The sequence below is a fragment of the Camellia sinensis genome, chromosome 15, assembly GCF_055761805.1.
Source record: "Camellia sinensis isolate YWXY chromosome 15, ASM5576180v1, whole genome shotgun sequence".
NCBI classification, from domain to species: domain Eukaryota; kingdom Viridiplantae; phylum Streptophyta; class Magnoliopsida; order Ericales; family Theaceae; genus Camellia; species Camellia sinensis.
Genome location: NC_138975.1, coordinates 47,423,781 through 47,442,759, shown reverse-complemented (window position 1 = coordinate 47,442,759; position 18,979 = coordinate 47,423,781). Strand labels below are relative to the sequence as shown.

The window sequence follows — 18,979 nt, the reverse complement described above, 5'->3', positions numbered from 1 at the left end:
AGGAGGAATGGTGACTTACCAGAGAAAAGAAGCCGATGTTGAGATCGCCGATGTCAGAAGAACGGCGGCAGCGGACCAGATTGGCAAGAACCTCGCCGGAGGAAATGGACAGAGCAAGTTGCAGAGCTTTGGAAGCTTGAGCAATGGAGGATCTTGAAGGGAAAAGTTAGAAAGAGAAACAAGCTTCAGACTCGAAAGTGAAAAGTGGAAAGACGGGGAAAGAAACAAGTTTTGTCAAAACTTGAAACGGCGACAAAAAAAAAAGGCAATTAAATGCACCTGGAACAATGAATACGTCAGACGGCGCATGTATGCGCAAGACGACTTGCAGATGCGTCCGGAGTACGATCCAGTAAGAGAAAGGCGCGTGGCTGAAACGGTTGAGTTATTTTACATGACAGCTTATACGCGTGAAGGAAATCTTGGAAACTTTTAACCTTAAAGAGACATGTCAGCCTATATGATGATCTCGGTTGAGAGACTTTAAACCGATGTATTGATAGGATGTTCTGATATAGGTTCCATCACCTCAGGATGCCGAGGTAATAGAACCTAGGGGCAGTTATGGGGATATATTTTCTGAGTACCAACACGTGGCCAAAGTGACGCCGATGTGTCAGTCGAGGTGCCACGTGTCCTGGTCATGACGCCGAGGTTATCTCAGCAAGGTCGAGGTTATCTCTGAAGATATCGGAATCCGAGATAAGCAGATAAGGCATAAGAGTCCTAGAATAATGAGAAAACTCAGCCTGGATGAAGATAAAACTCTTAGGAAGTTTATCTCTATCTATAGAATAGTCTTGGATAAGCACTAAATAGAAGTCCATTTAAGCTAGGCTTCTGTTGGGACAGGGATGGAGCTAACTATAAAAGAAAGGCATCTCCGATGGGTCTAAGGTACACAATTTATATTCTGAACAATGAATTTAGCACTATTGATTATCTTTGAGAGATATACTGACTTGATCGTCGGAGTGCCCCCGGGTGGATGAACTATCGCCGGAACCTTCTCTTTCTGTTGCAGGTCAAACAGGTGCCATCTATTCTGCCAGTGCTCTCCAGCTGAATATTGAGCTGGCAGTGTGATCGGAAAATCACTCACACGCCACCCATTACACAATCATCATCCAAACACATAACAAAAATTAATTTGGTAAAATAAATAAATAAATAAATATCTAAATGATTTATTAATTTAGACATAATTTTATTTTTGGTGGGTAGAAATAATTTTTAAAAATTTTAAAATACTTTTTCGACATTTGTTTTTATCAAATTAATTTATATTTTATTAAATTAATGATTTTATTCTTAAAATCAACTAATATGTATTCAAATTACTTTATTTAAAATAAAATTTAAAATTTAAAATTAAATATATTACAAATAAAAAATTAAGCATTAAAATGACACGAATCGCAAAGGATAAGAAGTGTTACTGTAATTCGCCATCAACCAATAGAACTCAATGGGGACAAAGTGTAGAGTCACATCCACCTCACGTGATACCACCATATAACGGCACGTAACATCCGTTTGTTCCGCATAACTTTCAACACACTCCTTTTGATTCTCTCTCTCTGCTCTCTTCGATCCCTGAAAGTGTCAATTTGGGTTTTCATTCACATTCTCTCTCTACACTCTCTCGATATTCGATCAATTCGCCAAGATGAAGCTTACTGTAAAGACTCTCAAAGGCAGCCACTTCGAAATTAGGGTTCAACCCACTGACACCGTGAGCGCCCCCCCTCTCTCTCTCTCTCTCTGTGTATATATATATATATATATGCGTTTCTGTAAAGATGGAAAACGTTTTCTTTTATGATTTTCCTTAGTTTTCTGAGCTGCCAAACACTGGGTTGGGATTAATTTTTATTGTTTAATCAGGAGTGCTTTTTATTTTTTATTTTTGGAAATGTCAATGAGCTGAAACTAAATTGAATTTGTGTTTTATTTTCCTTAGTTTTCTGAGCAGCCAAAACCTGGGTTTTGAAAATGCCTGAAATTTATTCTTTGCTTCTCACTGAAATTAATGAGGAAATAGTGGGCCATTTTGTAAAAAAATGATATATTAGGTCAGTGGTTCTCTCATGTTTTTAAATAATGTGGAATTAAACTTGTAATGTAGCTGTTTTTGCAAGGTACAATTGTGGTAGGTAATGTTTTAGAAAAGGAAATTGAACTGTGTGCACTGTTGATTGGATAGTGTAAAGGATTGAACTTTTAGGGAGTTCATATTTTGATTATACTATGAGGTTGTTTAGATGCTAATTCTTAATACAATTAGAACCCCTAGGGTTCACAAATTTGAAAATTTGTCAAAGTTCATAGCTTGTTAAACTAGATATTCATGGCTTTTGTGGAAAGTGAATTAGAATATGGGTTTGGGAATTAGGTTGTACAAGAACAAGTGGGAGGTAAAAAGGAACTGGGGTTTATGCGAGTGAGAAAAGAGATCATGGTATATTGTCTGACATGATATCATGGTTATCACCGTTGACACAGACATTTAGGCCTTGTTTGGGGTACTCTAAAAAGGTCAAAAAGTTAAAAAGTCACTATCCTATTTAAGTCACACCATTTTATTTAAGTCACATCACCTCTTTACCACATCACTTCAAACCCAACCCATACCCAACTCATATTTCACAAAAAGTCAAAAAGTTCACCTATTTAGATCATCCCAAACCACCCCTTAGTTTCATGCTTAATAGTTGGGTGGTGTGACTAGGGGGATCATAGTTCAATTATTTGGATTTGAATACATGAATAAGTAAATGAAGTCAAAAGATAGAATTATATTGTTACGAAGTATTTGTGCGACCAACCTTGAGGAGAAAGTATCTTAAGGTTTGTTAAGCATAGCATGAATTGATGAACACAATTTTGTTTTGCTGCTGTAAAAATGACTGAAACATTATATGTCCTAATATTACTTGAAACATTAGTGAAAAATCAAAATTCCAATATTTTCATGCAAACATAGAAAACACACCAAAATTTACTGAAATATTACGAAACACACTAAAAAAAAGTTTCGTTTCAATATCTATTTGGAACCTTAATAAAGTTGTTATATTGCTGTTGGTTTTTATTAAAATAAAAAGATTTGGGAATGATGGAAACATCTCAAATTTTACTGAAAATATTAGCGACTAGAATCGAGAAAATGAAAGATAAAGAGAAAAGAAAGATAACATGGTCAAGCTAGTTATTGATAAGCCATCAATAATAAATGGCAGTTCAACCAGTGATATTGTAGATAAAGGGCATTAGCTGCACTTGTAGAGAGAGAGAGTCAGTTAGTTGTTTGGGTGTAATTCAAGTTGTTAAGAGTGTAGTTAACACTTCTGAGTTAGTTGTAACAGTATTAGATATGTTGTATATATAGGAACTTTGCTCATCTTGACAAGTAATGAGAATTGATCCAGTATTTCCACATGGTATAAGAGCAGAAACGAGCTCTCATGAGCACCAGTCTTGACAGCCCTGGCTTCTTCTTCAGCCCTAGCTTCTTCATCTAATTCTTTGAGTTCCTCATCTATTCCTTCGAATTTAAGTTTGCTGATCTCAAGTCTGTCTTCATATGTCACCGTTAAGCTAGATTCGTCAAATTTTTTGATGTGGAAGAACAAATTCCAAAACATTTTGTGTGCTACAGAGTTGATTGGCTTTGTTGATGGTACATCTCCTTGTCCTCCATCCACCATCAAAGAGCGACTGGTACTAAGATCATCAATCCAGCGCAATTAAATGCACTTGTGACTCTTCCCTTTTTATTCATAAGACTCTGACTTCCATCACCATTTTAGTGGTGTATGTGGATATTTTACTCACTGGGAGTGATCCTTCTCGTATTCAGTCTTTGGTTCATTAAATACACTTGGCTTTCTCTATGAAAGAATTGGGCCACTTGTCTTATTTTCTTGGCATCTCAGTCCAAGCCAATGCTACTCACTACTTTCTTTCCCAGCAAAAGTATGCTCAAGAAATTCTTCACAAAGCTGGGTTAGTGGATTGTAAGCCTTGTTCATCTTACCTCCGTCAAGCCTGGTTTAGTTCCTAATGTTGATCTTCCCTTTCACAATTCCTCACTTTATCGAACTATTTTGGGTTCTTTGGAATATCTAACAATCACCCGACCTGATATCTCTCTTGCTGTAAATCAAGCATGCCAACATATGCATCAACCCACTAATGGCGACTTTTCTGCGGTCAAATGGTTGCTTCAGTTTGTTAAAGTAACTATCCATCATGGTTTGACTTATACTCCAAGCACTTTGATGTTCATGCTTTTTTAGATTCTACTTGGGCAGGAGATACCATTGATAGGAAGTCCACATCTGGTTATTGTGTATTTTTTGGATCAAATCTTGTTTCATGGTCCACTAAGAAACAAGCAATTGTTTCCCGCTCATCTACTGAAGCTGAATATCGTGCTTTGGCTCATACTAAAGTTGAGCTTAGTTGGATTCAGATGTTTCTTGCTGATTTGTTTGTCCCCTCACCTACTTTTCCCATTCTTTGGTGTGATAATTTCTCTGCCATTGCTCTTGCATCCAACCCTGTATATCACTCTTGGTCCAAACACATCGAAGTTGATTGTCACTTTGTTGGTGAATGAGTGATTGCTAAGTGTCTCTCTCTCTCAAATATATTCCTACGGTTGATCAGGTGGCTGATATCTGCACCAAGCCCTTATTTGCCTCACGGTTTCAATATATCAAGACCAAACTCATTCTTTCCCCATTAGTTTGCAGGGCCATGATAAGCCATCAATAACCTAGTGATAATTTGTAGATAAAGGGCATTGGCTGCACTTGTAGAGAGAGAGAGAGTGAGCTAGTTGTTTGGGTGTAATACAAGTTGTTAGAGTGCAGTTAGCACTACTGAGTTAGTTGAAATAGTATTAGATATATTGTATATATATATAGGAGCTTTGCTCATCTTCACAAGTAATGAGAATTGATTCAGTATTTTCAGTTATTTTTAATTCTTAGGCTTGTTTTGGGAGCATCCTAAAAAAGCCAAAAAAGTCACTAAAAAAGCCAAAAAGCTAAAGAACTATACAAAGAAAAAAATAAAAAATAAAATCAAAAATTCCCTTTTCTCTTTACTTTTTGCATATTTTTTTTTTTGTGTGTAAAAAGTCAAAAAAATATCCCAAACATACTAATTTTTTTCTTCTCATATTTTAGCCAAAAGTTAAAAAGTTACTAAAATAGCCTAAATAATTATTGTCATTACTAGTTTCTCTTTTGTTTCTTACTAATTGCTTCTAGAATCTAGCTTCTTCCCCCCACCACACACACACACACACACACACACACACACACACACACACACACACACACACTCTCTGCTCAACCCATCCCTTTAAATGCTTCATTCATTATCTTTTAATGTTTATTGATCTTAGTTAAACCTTATTCGTAACCATCTTAAAGGGACTTTTTTAGTCTTGTTTACCAAAATGGCCTCCATACCCCCTTGAAGGCCCTTTGACGCTTGATTATTGTTATTATTATTTGTCATATGTTAATAAATATTTTTTGGTAGGAACTTTATGCACATTCAAAATCCTAAACTTTTTTTTGTTGGGTTTGATAATATGTTCGACTTTGGTACCATAAAATTGTTACCATAAACATTTCAGCTCATATTGACATTTGCTACCAAATCAGACATGTGTTGATGAGTAGACGTTACAAATATTCAATTATTTAATTATTCTAGTATGTATACATTTAGATATGTTTTAGTCTTATTTCCAAACGCTTTTGTCTATTTGTAGAAAAACTTACTGATTCCAAATATGTTTCCGTTTTGACTGAACAACACACTGAAACAAAAATTTATTCCTTGGGGATTGGATTAACCTATTTGGAGATTTGTGGTTTAGCATCCCTTTTTAGATTTAAAATATTGGATATTAGAAAGTAAAAGTTGGATGAGTAAAATCTAGAGACATCAAATACATTTTCATTGATCACATCATGTGACTATTTCTCACATATGTTGAACTTCTTGTGTTCATTATAAGTATAGATCCACAGAAAAGCAACACCGCTTTGGGATAAAGGTTTTCTTACATGCTGTTTTGTGAAGTTACAAATATATCGGTAGTTGTAGAACTAAGGCGTGGATAAGAGAGGGAATTTTGACCAATTGGCACATTTTATATATTGTAATATGTTTTTGGTATTTACAACTATGTAATGAGAGTTGAAATGACATTTTATGTATTGTAATATGTTTTTGGTATTTATGCCTATGTAATGAGAGTTGAAATGACATGTAATTGCATAAATCATATGTCATATTATGTGCATACCTCATTTAAATGTTTGCTTAAGATTGATTGACATGAAAATTTATATGGTCCTAGATCATGGCGGTTAAGAAAAATATTGAAGATGTGCAAGGAAAAGACAATTATCCATGTGGACAGCAATTATTGATTCACAATGGAAAGGTTTTGAAAGATGAAAGTACTCTGGCAGAGAACAAGGTCTCTGAAGATGGTTTTCTTGTTGTCATGCTTAGCAAGGTAGCCTTCTTTCTTTGGAATTTATAGTTTTGTTTTTCTTTTTAACTCTAGAATGTTATACTAGTATGTGGGTACTGATAGTGTATTCTATGACTATTTTGCTTTGATACTTGTTTATGTTATTATTGTTGGTATTACATCTTTTTGCTTCTTGCATAAATATTGCATGCATCGTCTGAATGAGAGACTGATATTTTTAGAGTTCATCTATATTATATATGTGCATATATATATTTATCTTATCAGACTTTTTCTATTCTTTGGTTACATCTATAGAGTAAAGCTTTGGGCTCAAGTGGGACCTCATCCACCCAGGTATTTCTGTTTGCAATGTGGTTACTATTTAAGCAATATTGCCATTTATTACCTTAGTTGATGTGATTTTTAACCAGAACATCTTTTATGGATATGTTTGAACAGCCTGGATCTACAACTCAACCAATTTCTAATCCTACTTCTGCACCTGAAGCTCCTGTACAAGCACCGTGAGTGAAAATGACAAGCGTTTGTATAATGTTTCTTCTTTGTTATCTGGATTCAACTCTTCATGTTGTGAACTTTGTTATACAGGGCCCCAGAAATCACCTCGTCTGGTTCCAATGTGGCAACAGCTAAGTATGGGTTCTATCTCTAATGTAATGTTGCACTTGCAAATTTGCAATGTCCTATGGCAACCCATGAACCATGGTTTTGTGATAAGCCTAATCTTTAAAAGAGAGGGGTGAGGCTGTTGGGGAAGGTTGTGATTTGCAATTTATGAGGACATTTGAAGACCGTAAAAGATTTCATTGTCAATTAAAAATATAATGGATGCTTATCATTCATCCATAGGAGGAAAACTTATGCCAAAGAGGAATAAAACTAAAGTTCTACACTTAGATCAACATATATTTCTGTCTCCTTGTAGAGTGGGAAGAGCAATTGATCAAATTTGTGATGTTCCTATGACGAAACACTTATTATACTATAACTCATGTCTGATTGACCACGTTATCCCATGTATAAATTGGTTTACCTACTGCAGCAAATGTTAGTTAGAATATTGTTTCCAAGGAAGCAAACTAAACCCTGAGTAAAACCGAACTTAATGAGGGTGCAACCTTTAAATAAAGTAAAAAAAAACCCCAGCTCAATGGCATAGTTATCTGATAAAAGACCTACTTGGCTAACCTCATCTTTTTCACCTTGTAACTTGATTATCTTGATTTTTTCAGTTTCTCATTGAAGTTCATCTTTTCTTCCAGTGGAATTACAAAATATCAACATTTAAAATTTATATTCATAGCTACTGTTTCTCTTCCCATTTAAAAAATCGGAACAAAATAAACTAATAAAGACAACATTAATGGGATTCACATTATTAGAAAACGTGTGCAAGGCTCTTTCAGCAAGACTGATTAACGTGTTATTTTTGTTGAAAGATAAAGTAAGTGTTGAAGTATCATGATGTTTTGTTGTTTTAGAGCATGTACGAAGCGAAGACCTCTGTAAAGCATTTTACCTGGGGGATTGATTTTTTGAATGGCTTGATCTCCTAATTTTAGTCGGGTTTCTTAAAATTGTTGGCAAAGAATAAAGATTTGAATGACAAGTTTGCACAAAAAGATAATGTGAGAAAGATACCCTTATGCCCATGCAGGAGAGATGTGATAGTTAAGTAGCCTTATTTGATTGTTGAAATCCACTTTACAATGATTCTTTGCTCTAGGGACTGTAGGTATTACAAGTCCTTATTTAATTTTTTTATTGTTTTTCTTTCTATGTTGTTGCTGGTGGAAGGGTGTCAGTGTGTCACCCTGATTATGTGAAGCTGAGAAGGTGAAAATTATAAGTTTGGCAGTACTCAACTTTCCAGAATTTGATTGGAAAGACGAGATTTCTCCAGAACACAAACCCCCCCCCCCCCCCCCCCCCCCCCCCCCAAAGTTTTGCACAAATTTATTAATTTAATTTGAGCATACCACAATTATTGGAATTTTTCTTGCAGTGCTCCTTCTGATACGTATGGTCAGGCTGCTTCCATTTTGGTTGCTGGTTCTAACCTTGAGCAGACCATTCAACAAATAATGGATATAGGTGGTGGCAACTGGGACAAAGAAATAGTTACCCGTGCACTTCGAGCTGCTTACAACAATCCAGAGCGAGCTGTGGATTACTTGTATTCAGTATGTCCTTAAAATTTTCAATGGCATTCTATTCTGGCATTTGGACACTTTCCATTAATTTGTTAAAATCTGGTAGGCTCTTAAATTTTTCGATGACATTCTTTAGTGACATTTGGCCACTGCCCACAATTTTTGGTTCAATTTTTCAGGGTATTCCAGAAGCAGCGGAAGTTGCAGTGCCAGTGGCTCATTTGCCTGTGAATCAGGCAACTTCTGAGGGGGCTGAAACATGTTCAGCAGCAGCTGCACCCATCTCTGGAGCACCTAATTCATCTCCGTTGAATTTGTTTCCTCAGGTCCAACATTCTTATAATTGAGTTCAACCTGCATTTCTTTTCCTTCTATATCTTTCTTATATTGTTTAAACTGAAATATCAGGAAACAATTTCTGGTGGTGATGGTGGTGGTGGACTTGGTCCCCTTGATTTCCTTAGAAACAGCCAACAGGTTCGGTTCCTATTTTATTATTTGATGCCATTCCTTGAGTTAAGAATCTTGTAATGATAGGAGTCTGGTCTTAACGTTTTGTATTGTGAATAATTAAGTAGTTTTGTAGTGAATTACTATGAGATGAGATGAAACTAGATCATATAGATTTGTATTATTGCTATGTTTATTGAATTTCCAATTACACTGAATTTATTGTCTCTCTGTTTTCTCTTTTCAGTTCCAAGCATTGCGATCAATGGTGCAAGCAAATCCACAGATTTTACAGGTTCATATCCATTCTTTTCTTATTCAGATAATATGACATTAAAATAAATAAAAAAAAAGGAGTTATATGCTGTTTCTTTGGTAACAGCCCATGCTTCAGGAGCTCGGAAAGCAAAACCCCCAACTTTTAAGACTTATTCAGGAGCACAATGCAGAGTTTCTTCAGTTGATAAATGAGCCTGTTGAAGGTTCTGAAGAGTGAGTATTTGTGGGCATCTTTGTACTAAACTTATTTCTCCATGAAGGACCCAACTGGAAACACTTTGTTGACAAATTTTAACCTTCTAATTGTCTTACTTAGTTGATTGTCTTTTACTTTTCTGAGAAGCCTGGAACATGCCATTTAAATAGGGTTGCCTTGAAGATGCATCTACACTAGTTGAGAATGGAAACATATTCATATAATTTGTCTGCGTTATTGGCCACTAAATTAAAACCTTTTTGTTTCTACCTAAGAAGCATGGACACTTCTATAAAGGTGTTAGTGTCCATGTTGGACAGATCGGATCGGATATTGAGACTTACTGGACATGCATACAAAAAGATGTCCTGTTTTTTAAATTACTTGTACGAACAAAGACTCTTCTCTTATGTTTCACACCGGCACTTCAAAACAAGTTCCGTAGCCATGTCGGACATATGGACACAGTGGGGACATACCACGTGGTGTGCTCCTTATTTAATTAATTTTTTTTCAAGGGACACTCCGGGGACACGGCAACTAGTTTTTTTTTTTTTTTTGTCCCTCCCTCCCTCCCTCCCTCTTCTTTAGTGCTTTTGATGGATATTGAATGTCTATACTTTTTGTTTAGATTTAAATACATAATAGATCATTCATGAAAAAGATATAAAAAATAGCTGTTAATTTAAAAGTATATATATTTAATAATAATTTTGAATTAGTTTTATCTTTTGTTATTTTTGATTGTTTATGAATGTAATATTGATCTACATAGAAAATGAAAATATATGAAAAAATATTTTGATGCTGATTCCACGATGTGTCTGTGTCCCCATTTTTTTTAAATCACCATGTCCTGTCTCCATGTCCGTGTTCATGTCTGCATCTGTGTCTGTGTTCTCTTTGGACACTTGGAGACACACATGTTCATTATTAAACATACATAAAACACATTACAAGTTTGAAGAAAATAATTTGGGAACCAGTTATTAAAATCGAAACAATGTGGATTTGTACATATTAATCATCCGTCGTTTAGGAAAAGCTAGAAATTTCAAATTTGTGAATAGAGTTTTTAAAATAGATATTAAGACTTCTTATTAATACTAATTTTCCAATGTATAGAATGTGGTACAAGATTACTTGCTATTTTAATATAATAAAATATAGGGAGTGGCTATTGTCACAAAGCAATTTTATGGATCCATGAATATAACTATCTGATTCCCAAATTGCCCCTTGTGATTCATGGAGTTCACATTTAATACCATTTCTTTTTACAACCCATCTGCCCCCTATCTCTCTCTCCCCTCTAACCCTCAACTATTACCAGAAAATTCCAAATTTGACAGATTATGAAGGATACCATTCACCATCAAGCAGATCACGATCTACGATTGTCTCGACTCCTCCGTCCTCATCTCCTTCATACCCTTCCACAAGGCCGAGTACGTTGCTGATATGAACTTCTTCCTCGGAGTCGTGGCAGAAATGGCTTCAATGTCATCATCTGCCCAAGATTGCCCTTGAGTTCCTGTCTCAGTATTACCCTATCTACTTGAGTCGAACCATTACCATGTTTCGGAGCAATCAAGTGTGATTGTCCGGTTCACATGAGACTCATTTCTCAAACAATTATAACTGCAACTATTATTTGGAGTCTCACTATTAAGTTCATCACCAAATTCATCAATACAATACCATGGCCATATCAAGTCTTCTTGTTGTAATTGCACCATAACCTATGCTTTAGGTATGCCACCGCCACCATTAAAACAGAATGTTTAAAGAAAAAATTGAAGCCTTGAAAGAAAAATAGAGGGCTAAAGATTTTTGCATAAATTTTAGGGAAATGATTTACAGGAACTTCAGTGTGAAATAAGTTTAGGTAGAGAAATTGGGTATGGATTACGGATCTCATAATAAATTCACACTTACTTTCCGAAACCCATTTAATTTTCCTACATCATAAGGGCCAAAATACATGAAGCATCCCTGATCGGCTGTGTTTAATGGCAATCCAATAGACATAGTGTACATCCAATCTCATATAATCCTCTTTTAGACTAGATAGAATACTGCCTTCAGATTGGAGTGGAGTAGAACCAAATCAAGCAGGAGGAGCCTGGGAGAGAGAGACACAGTTTGAAGAGAGAGAGAAGAGATATGTATCCATTGAGATATGAAAGACTTGTAAAGAAAAAAGAAACAGAAGAAGACAAAATGAGAGAGAGTTGAATAGATGGATAAGTGAGAGGCTGCTATAATGTCCATTTTAAAGTTCAAATTTAAAACTAATCAGTGATTATCTAGACACATGGAACATTGTTATGAAGACACCTCAACAACTGGGTGCAACCACATTTTCACCGACAGTAGCAAAACCGAGCTTGGGTTAGGTGGTAATGGTTGTGAACCCCACTGGCATGCAAAGGTTTTGACCCGTGTTACTAGAAAACCCTAATACCCTAGCGAATTACGTATTGGTACGTACGTTCCAAAACATGGTACACTTCCGTTCCAAAACAGTAAATTCAAAGATCCGAAATGATCCCAAAAGTTTTTCCCAATATATTTCCTTAAACGATTTCTTGGGAAGGAAAAAAATCAAATATAATGAACTAAAATCTAAGGTGAATTAAGTTTTGACAAGACTATAAAAAAATGGATCACAATGCTCATGGAAATGTTTTTCTACATGAAAAAGAAAAATTAAAGTCTAATAGTTTAAAAAAAATTACTGTGGAAGTACCTTAAATTCGTAAGTGTGATATATACAAGTCTATTCTTATCGTACCACATTTCAGAGTATGTTGCGTACCACGTTCCCGTTTCCATTTCTCGTACCGAAACGATCCACGTTTCAGGTAACATAGGTTTTGACTTTTAAGTAAGGAAGGATATTTGGGAATTAAATGAACATATGCATGGAATCGTATTCTTTTTTCCAGCTGGTGGCTGTATGGACTAGAGCATTTGCCAAAACAGGTTCATTTTGGTAGCTATATGCTCCGGCTTGGGAGGAGAAATAATTTAAATTTATTTGTTGTTAGTATCCAAGAAAAAGTGTTTCTAGTTTGCATGGTCCAATCATTGATCCTGAAAATTTTACAATAAACTGGGTAGGTCACTAGTATTAGTATAGTTCCCCGGCCTATTAAGCACAGCTAAGCTAATTGTGTTTGGAATATCCTGTTGAGTGGGTTTGATGCTTAGCATTATATTTATTCATGGCATTAACCCCTCTCAACATATAATTGTATTTGTAAAGAAAAAAAAAAAAAGTAGTTATTATTAATTTTGTGTATATATAAACGACAGTGCTGAGGACCCCAGTGGGGGGTTACCCCCAGCACCCCCACCTCCACGTGCGGGCTGTGAGAGCAAGACTAAAAAAAAAAATAAAATTTGAGCCAATTGAAAAACAGTGGGGGCGGTGGGGGTCACCCCCACTGGGGGTTTAACTCATTTTTCATATATAAAATATATTTTTATTTCTTACCATGTCCCTACCCCACAGTGTGCCCTGAATTTCAAAAGATTGTTGTATTGGCATATGTTTGTATCTTAGAGTATCCACATCCTGTGTGATGTATCCGTGCTGCTTCAGGTTTCACTCCTAAGTTACCTGAGCTTTTAATCACGTGGGACCAGATTGACATATATTTTTAGGCTTGCAAACTAGGAATTTAAGACATTGTCCTTTTTGCTGATTGTGTTAACATAAACTACTTTCTTTCAGGGATTTATTTGATCAGCCTGAGCAGGACATGCCTCATGCTATTAGTGTCACACCAGCAGAGCAAGAGGCCATAGAACGAGTATGGTTCATTTCCTTGCTATTTTAGTTTTCATTTATATTTTATTTGTTCTATTGTAGTGATTAGTTTTCTTTTTTAGCTTGAGGCAATGGGATTTGATAGAGCCCTTGTCATTGAGGCATTTTTGGCCTGTGACCGCAACGAAGAATTGGCAGTGAATTACCTATTGGAGAATGCTGGGGACTATGAGGATTGAATGGTACACCTTAACCTGCAACTTTCTAATTGTCACATGTTCGCTTAGCATCTTTATTAAATATTCCAATAGCTTGTCAAAACTGTTCTATTATTCTTAATGGTGCATTGGGGTTTCAAATGTGGCCAGTTATGGACTAGGAGCTGTTGTATTACTTTGAGTTGCTGGGTTGAGTCATCTAGGTTTGTTGAAAAAAAGGTTGAAACACCCAAGACTTACTAAATGTAGCTGCTCTCACATGATTATGTTTGGAGGGGTTCATTTAATGCTGTCTCTTTGTGGATCAAGGGGAAGGCAGGTCTGCGTGAGATGAGGGACGCTGCGCTGGGAGATGGATAAGCTAATCCTATTCACGTAGAAACTTGGAACATAGGACCATTAACTGGGAAAAAGTATCGTAGTAGTAGAGACTATGATTACCAAATTAGAAAGATAATTAATCTTATTTAAACCAAACTAAACCAAACCAAGCCTTAAGTCCCATCAAACAATTAATCTTATTTGTTTACAAAAAACTAAATGGGTATGTGACAAATCTAGGAAAATTGAAAGAACAAAATATAAAGGATAATTGTAGAAGAAAAACATAGGAATGAAGTAAGGATAATTGTAGATAAAAGTTTAAAAGAAGAGATGGTAGATGTTAAAATAAAAGGAGATAGAATAATATTAGTGAAATTAATGTTAGGACAAGAGACACTAAATATAATTAGTGCTTTGTACACCCCAAATAGGATTAGATGAATCTATTAAACTAAAATTTGGGAGAATTTAGATGGATTAGTACAATGGATACCAGCCTGGGGGAGATGTGGTGGGGGATATGAGAGAGTTAATGTGGGTTTTGGATTCGGAGAGGGAAATGATTAGGATAGTGTTATACTAGAGTTTCAATTATATATGATTTTGTAATATTAGAACACATGCTTTAAGAAGCGGGATGAACACTTGTTAACATTTGAAGTGGAACCAATATTAGGCAAATAGATTTCTTTTTACTTGCAGAGTTTATAAAGGTACGCGCAAGGATTGTAAAGTAATGGTTAGAGAGAGCCACAACAGAGATTAATGGTATTAGATGTTTGCATTATGAGATAAAAGAGGAAGAGTAGGGGAAGTAAGCACCCATTAATTTGATGGAGAAATATATAAGGTGAAAATTTTGCTCTCTTTAGAAATAAAATGATTATGAAAGGAAAATAGACTCAAATGAGGGAACTAATTGTATGTGGTTTGAGATGATCAGTTGTATCAAGAAAGTAGCAAAATAGGTTCTTTGTGAAAGTAAGAGAAGTGAGTAACCGCATAAAGAACTTGGTGGTCGAACGAAAAGATTCAGAAAGTAATCAAAACAAAAAGAGATTGTTACGGAACTTTCTATATATGTAGGAATAACAAAAATTTTGGAAAATATAAAGTACCTAAAATCGAAGTTAAGCAATTGGGGACATTAAATTAAGGGTAAACTACCAATAGGCCCTAATAGTTGGACTTAATTCCCATCAAGTCCTATTGAAAATAAATCTTAATAAAATTGTCGTTAAAAATAATTTTTTGTGACAATTTTTTACATACGTCGCTAAAAATTAACAATTAGAGACTTTTTTTTTGTCATGATTTTTTTAAATTGTTGCTAAAACTTACAAGTAGTGACTTTTTTTATGACAATTTTTTCTTACAGGACCTATTAGACAATAAGTTCAGTTATTAGGACCTACATGTAAGTACCCCTTAAATTAAAGGCTTATGATGATCTTTATCTTAAATTAGATTTGAAGGATGGAGAAAAAGATATATATAAACTTCCCAAGATAAGATAAAGAAGAGGTAGAGACCTAAACTACATATAGTGTAGAAATGGGCAACATGAAAGAGGGCTAGTTGAAGAAGATGAGATCAAGGAATGGTGGACGAGTATTTTTAAAAAAGTTATTTAATGAAAGACACTCAAGAAACTCGAGTTTAGGAGAACTCATAGAATCAATGATCCGGATTGTAGGATTATATGATCCGACAAACAAAAAATTCAAAATTGATCTATATATCGCATTAAAAATCATGGCAAAGTAGTATTGTTAGAATCATAGGATCGTTAATAGAGTTGTACAATTGTACGTTCCTTCTTTTCAAATTGTTGTTATTTTTTATTGATCTTTCCAATTTGTAACTCCTTTAGCTCAAATATCAATAATAAATAAAATTAGTAAATGTCCTGAATCAGTCAACTAGCTTTTGGTTTTCATGTAGATTTTGCTCAAATTTGTGTTGAGTGGTCCAAAAAGGTGTCTTCTATGTTTTAAGATTTATTATCGAATTCTATTTACATTATTCTGATTTATGGCTTTGATGGCAATTGAAATAGAGCATATGACCAAAAAGTTTCTCAGCATACTTTCCCACTCTTAAGCTTTATAATTCTCCAATTACAAGGTTGGTATGAGAGCTCTATCATTTGAGTCCTCAAGTTTATTTGGACCAATGTGTGAATGTCTATAATTTCATTTCGTTTTTCATGATATTTTTAATTCAATTTTTGTATAATTTAATTCCATTCTCTATGTATTTTGAAGTATTCATTAATCATATAAAAATTATTAGACTTATTCTTCCTTTTGGTAGGATCTTACAATCCTCGATTTGATTTGGTGGACCCCCAAAACGATCCAGTATAAGATCCCAGTTATAACAACCTTTAGAGAACTGGATAACTCCAGTACTAATATTAATTTGGGAAAATGGGTTGTAAATCCACCTTGCAAATTGCACAAGGAAATTAGTCCATGTGTAGATCTTTTGAGGCTATGTTGGAAACTCAAGATTCATGAGAAGCTTCACTTGGAATGTTTTAGAGGGAACTTACATTTATCTAGTTATTCAACAGTAAATGCCCAGAAGATATAGTACTTTTTCTTGTGAGTCCTCTGGACAATGGATTTCTCAAATTTTATATGTAAACACAGATACATGCTCACCTTAGCTTTTTTGTAAGTGTAATCGGCTTAGCTGACTTCATTGTACTCATTTTTATCTTGGTATGATTCAATTGCAATTGCTCATTAGGTTTCTTGTGACCTATGAAGCATGGGTGTGGGTACGGATACTGGTATGGGTATGCCGATACGGCAAGATCTAAAAAAAATAGGATATCGGTATGGCTGGGGTACGTCAATAAATTTTTTATAATTCATAGTTTGAGATTCAATCTACAAATTAAAGTCCAATACCAAAACTAAAAAGAGAAATTACAAAATCAAAAGAGAAATCATAGTTCAACAATACCAATACCAAAGCAAAGTCGATAAGTTATTTTAATGCCATTAAATAGGAGAAATTACAAAACAAAATTTTATTCCAAAAGCAAGCTAAGCAAAATTTAAAAATTTGAAGTTTTAGTTTTCACTTCCATCATTGAATAATAGATCTTTTCATCTCTGGCACATCAAATAAAGGATTTGCAATTTTGAGTAAATAAGAACTCTCTAATAAATTAAACGTATCCCCACCAATGTCCCATAACTTGGTGTACCTATGAAGTGCTCATGGAGTACCCAACTGCCAAAGAATGTATGAAAAGTATCCGGTATGTATTTCGAGTACCTAGTAAGTACCCGGTACGAGTACGGCAACATTTTCGAAGTACCCATGCTTCATAGCTTGTGCAATGTGAGGCTTATGCCTACAACCTTTATCACCATCTTGTATGTTTAGTCTTTTTTTTTTTTAAATGCTTTTGCACCCATTTCTTATTTTCATTTTTGTTTATTTATTAATTTATTATTATTATTGATATATCCAGGTAACGAAATGGATGTCGATGTTGTTGTCCAGAGTTTTTGTGAAAGTGGCGCAACATCTTGAGAAATTCAATATAGCTTTCGCATATGATTGGATGGTTGTCAATGGGGAAGTATTCTTGACTTATCCAAGAAAGCTAGGTTGGGATTGTGCGGTGCGGTTGATTTTGTTTTTGTGACAATTCTTTGCTCTCTTCAGTCCTTCGTGTCCAAAATTTGGCGATGTTTGTGTCGTTTGAACTTGTAGCATTATGCATTTGTGTTTTCTAACCATTTTTATCTATATTGTTTGTTCCCGTACATAAATGCACAGGCCATAAATGGCCTTAAAACTTGTGGGTTGAAAGCTAAAAAGTACATCTCTTGATTGATTTTCACCTTCTGGGGTTACTGCAATGCTAGTTGTCGTTTGAGATTGAAAGATCTATGGGATTCTTGCAAGGGGTAAGTTACTTTCAAAAAGTTAAATCATTTTAAAGTATTTATCTTTGTTTTTACCAGTTTCTTTACTGAAATTAGTAGAGGAAGAAAATTGATGAAATCAAATTTTGATTGTTTGAGATCAATGGATATTTTGGTTTTCGGTTGGTTCTTCACAAGGTAAGGTTTGTTTTGATTTTTAGAAATTTTACACCAATATTGATCAAACCCTTATTTATTTATTTTTTATTAATAAAGGTTTTCCACATTTTTTATTTTTTGTTTTAGCATTACAAGTGATCCAATATATTTTGTAATAATAGCTAAGGGAGACATTTATAGAGCAATTTGTTTTGCATCCTATTTTGTCAAATTATTCTTGATGTGATATTTTATATATTTCTATAAACCACTTTATGCTGTGTTTGTTTGAGGGATTTGAGGAGGGATTTGGAAAGGGAAATGGAAAAGGTAGGTGAAATGTGAAAAAAATATAACTACATTTCACATAGTTTCACACACCTTTTCCCTTTCCCTTTCCAAATCCCCCAACCAAATACAGCATAAAGGTTTCCTTGGAATCCTTTCTTAACATTAAATCGAACGATTTGGTTTCTCAATTGAAGCATGTGATTAATTTTGATTTCTTAACTAACAAAATCGAATAATTTGATATGGTCAAATTTTCTATTTTCTCTCAATCCGTCCAAATCAAATCAACTACAGCACACATGAAGAAATCTCGAGCATTTTGAAGTAAAACAACATTTTCTCTCACATGCTTTGGGAACAAATTTTGCTGTTTCTTTTGGGTTCAATGATTTGAGTTTGGTTAGCAATAAGCTTCAGATATAGGTTAGTAGTCACCATTTTTTTCAAAGTGAGGACATCAAGTACATTGCTCCTTTCCTTGTGAATTTTATTAAACGCCTGGCTGTAGGAAAATTATTTAGTGCTCCTAGGAAAGATAATATGCTGCTTCAATTTTGATTTTTATTGGTTGAAGCTTTGAAAAATTGTTTAGTACTGCTGAGGGCAAGATGATGTGATGTGCTTCACCAAATGTATTTGGCAATCTGTGCTTAAACAATCACGAATTTGTGGTGTTGAGCCAACATCACTAAGCCTGTGTTTCGAG

General features: G+C 34.7%; 1 protein-coding gene across 5 annotated transcripts; it reads left to right on the top strand.

Moving 5' to 3' along the window:
- The first annotated feature begins 1,431 nt into the window (after nucleotides 1-1,431).
- LOC114266135 (ubiquitin receptor RAD23b) lies at nucleotides 1,432-17,798 on the top strand. Of its 5 annotated transcripts, none has more exons than XM_082907806.1 (14): nucleotides 1,432-1,735; nucleotides 6,389-6,550; nucleotides 6,827-6,865; nucleotides 6,971-7,035; nucleotides 7,121-7,165; nucleotides 8,330-8,368; nucleotides 8,538-8,715; nucleotides 8,865-9,011; nucleotides 9,094-9,162; nucleotides 9,383-9,430; nucleotides 9,518-9,627; nucleotides 13,353-13,431; nucleotides 13,511-13,630; nucleotides 17,424-17,798. In XM_082907806.1, exons 1-13 carry the CDS (start codon nucleotides 1,670-1,672, stop codon nucleotides 13,625-13,627), a joined length of 1,164 nt encoding a protein of 387 aa, XP_082763932.1. In that variant the 5' UTR covers nucleotides 1,432-1,669; the 3' UTR covers nucleotides 13,628-13,630; nucleotides 17,424-17,798. The 5 variants fall into 5 exon arrangements, with proteins under 5 accessions (XP_082763932.1, XP_082763933.1, XP_082763934.1 ...); XM_082907807.1 differs by lacking the exon at nucleotides 17,424-17,798 and adding an exon at nucleotides 16,247-16,648; XM_082907808.1 differs by lacking the exon at nucleotides 8,330-8,368.
- Nucleotides 17,799-18,979: the final 1,181 nt, after the last annotated feature.

Coding starts and splice junctions, on each gene's coding strand:
- LOC114266135 (XM_082907806.1), top strand. CDS start 1,670: ATGAAGCTTACTGTAAAGACTCTCAAAGGCAGCCACTTCGAAATTAGG. Junction 1,736..6,388: donor GGGTTCAACCCACTGACACC/GTGAGCGCCCCC, acceptor ATATGGTCCTAG/ATCATGGCGGTTAAGAAAAA. Junction 8,716..8,864: donor CTGTGGATTACTTGTATTCA/GTATGTCCTTAA, acceptor TCAATTTTTCAG/GGTATTCCAGAAGCAGCGGA.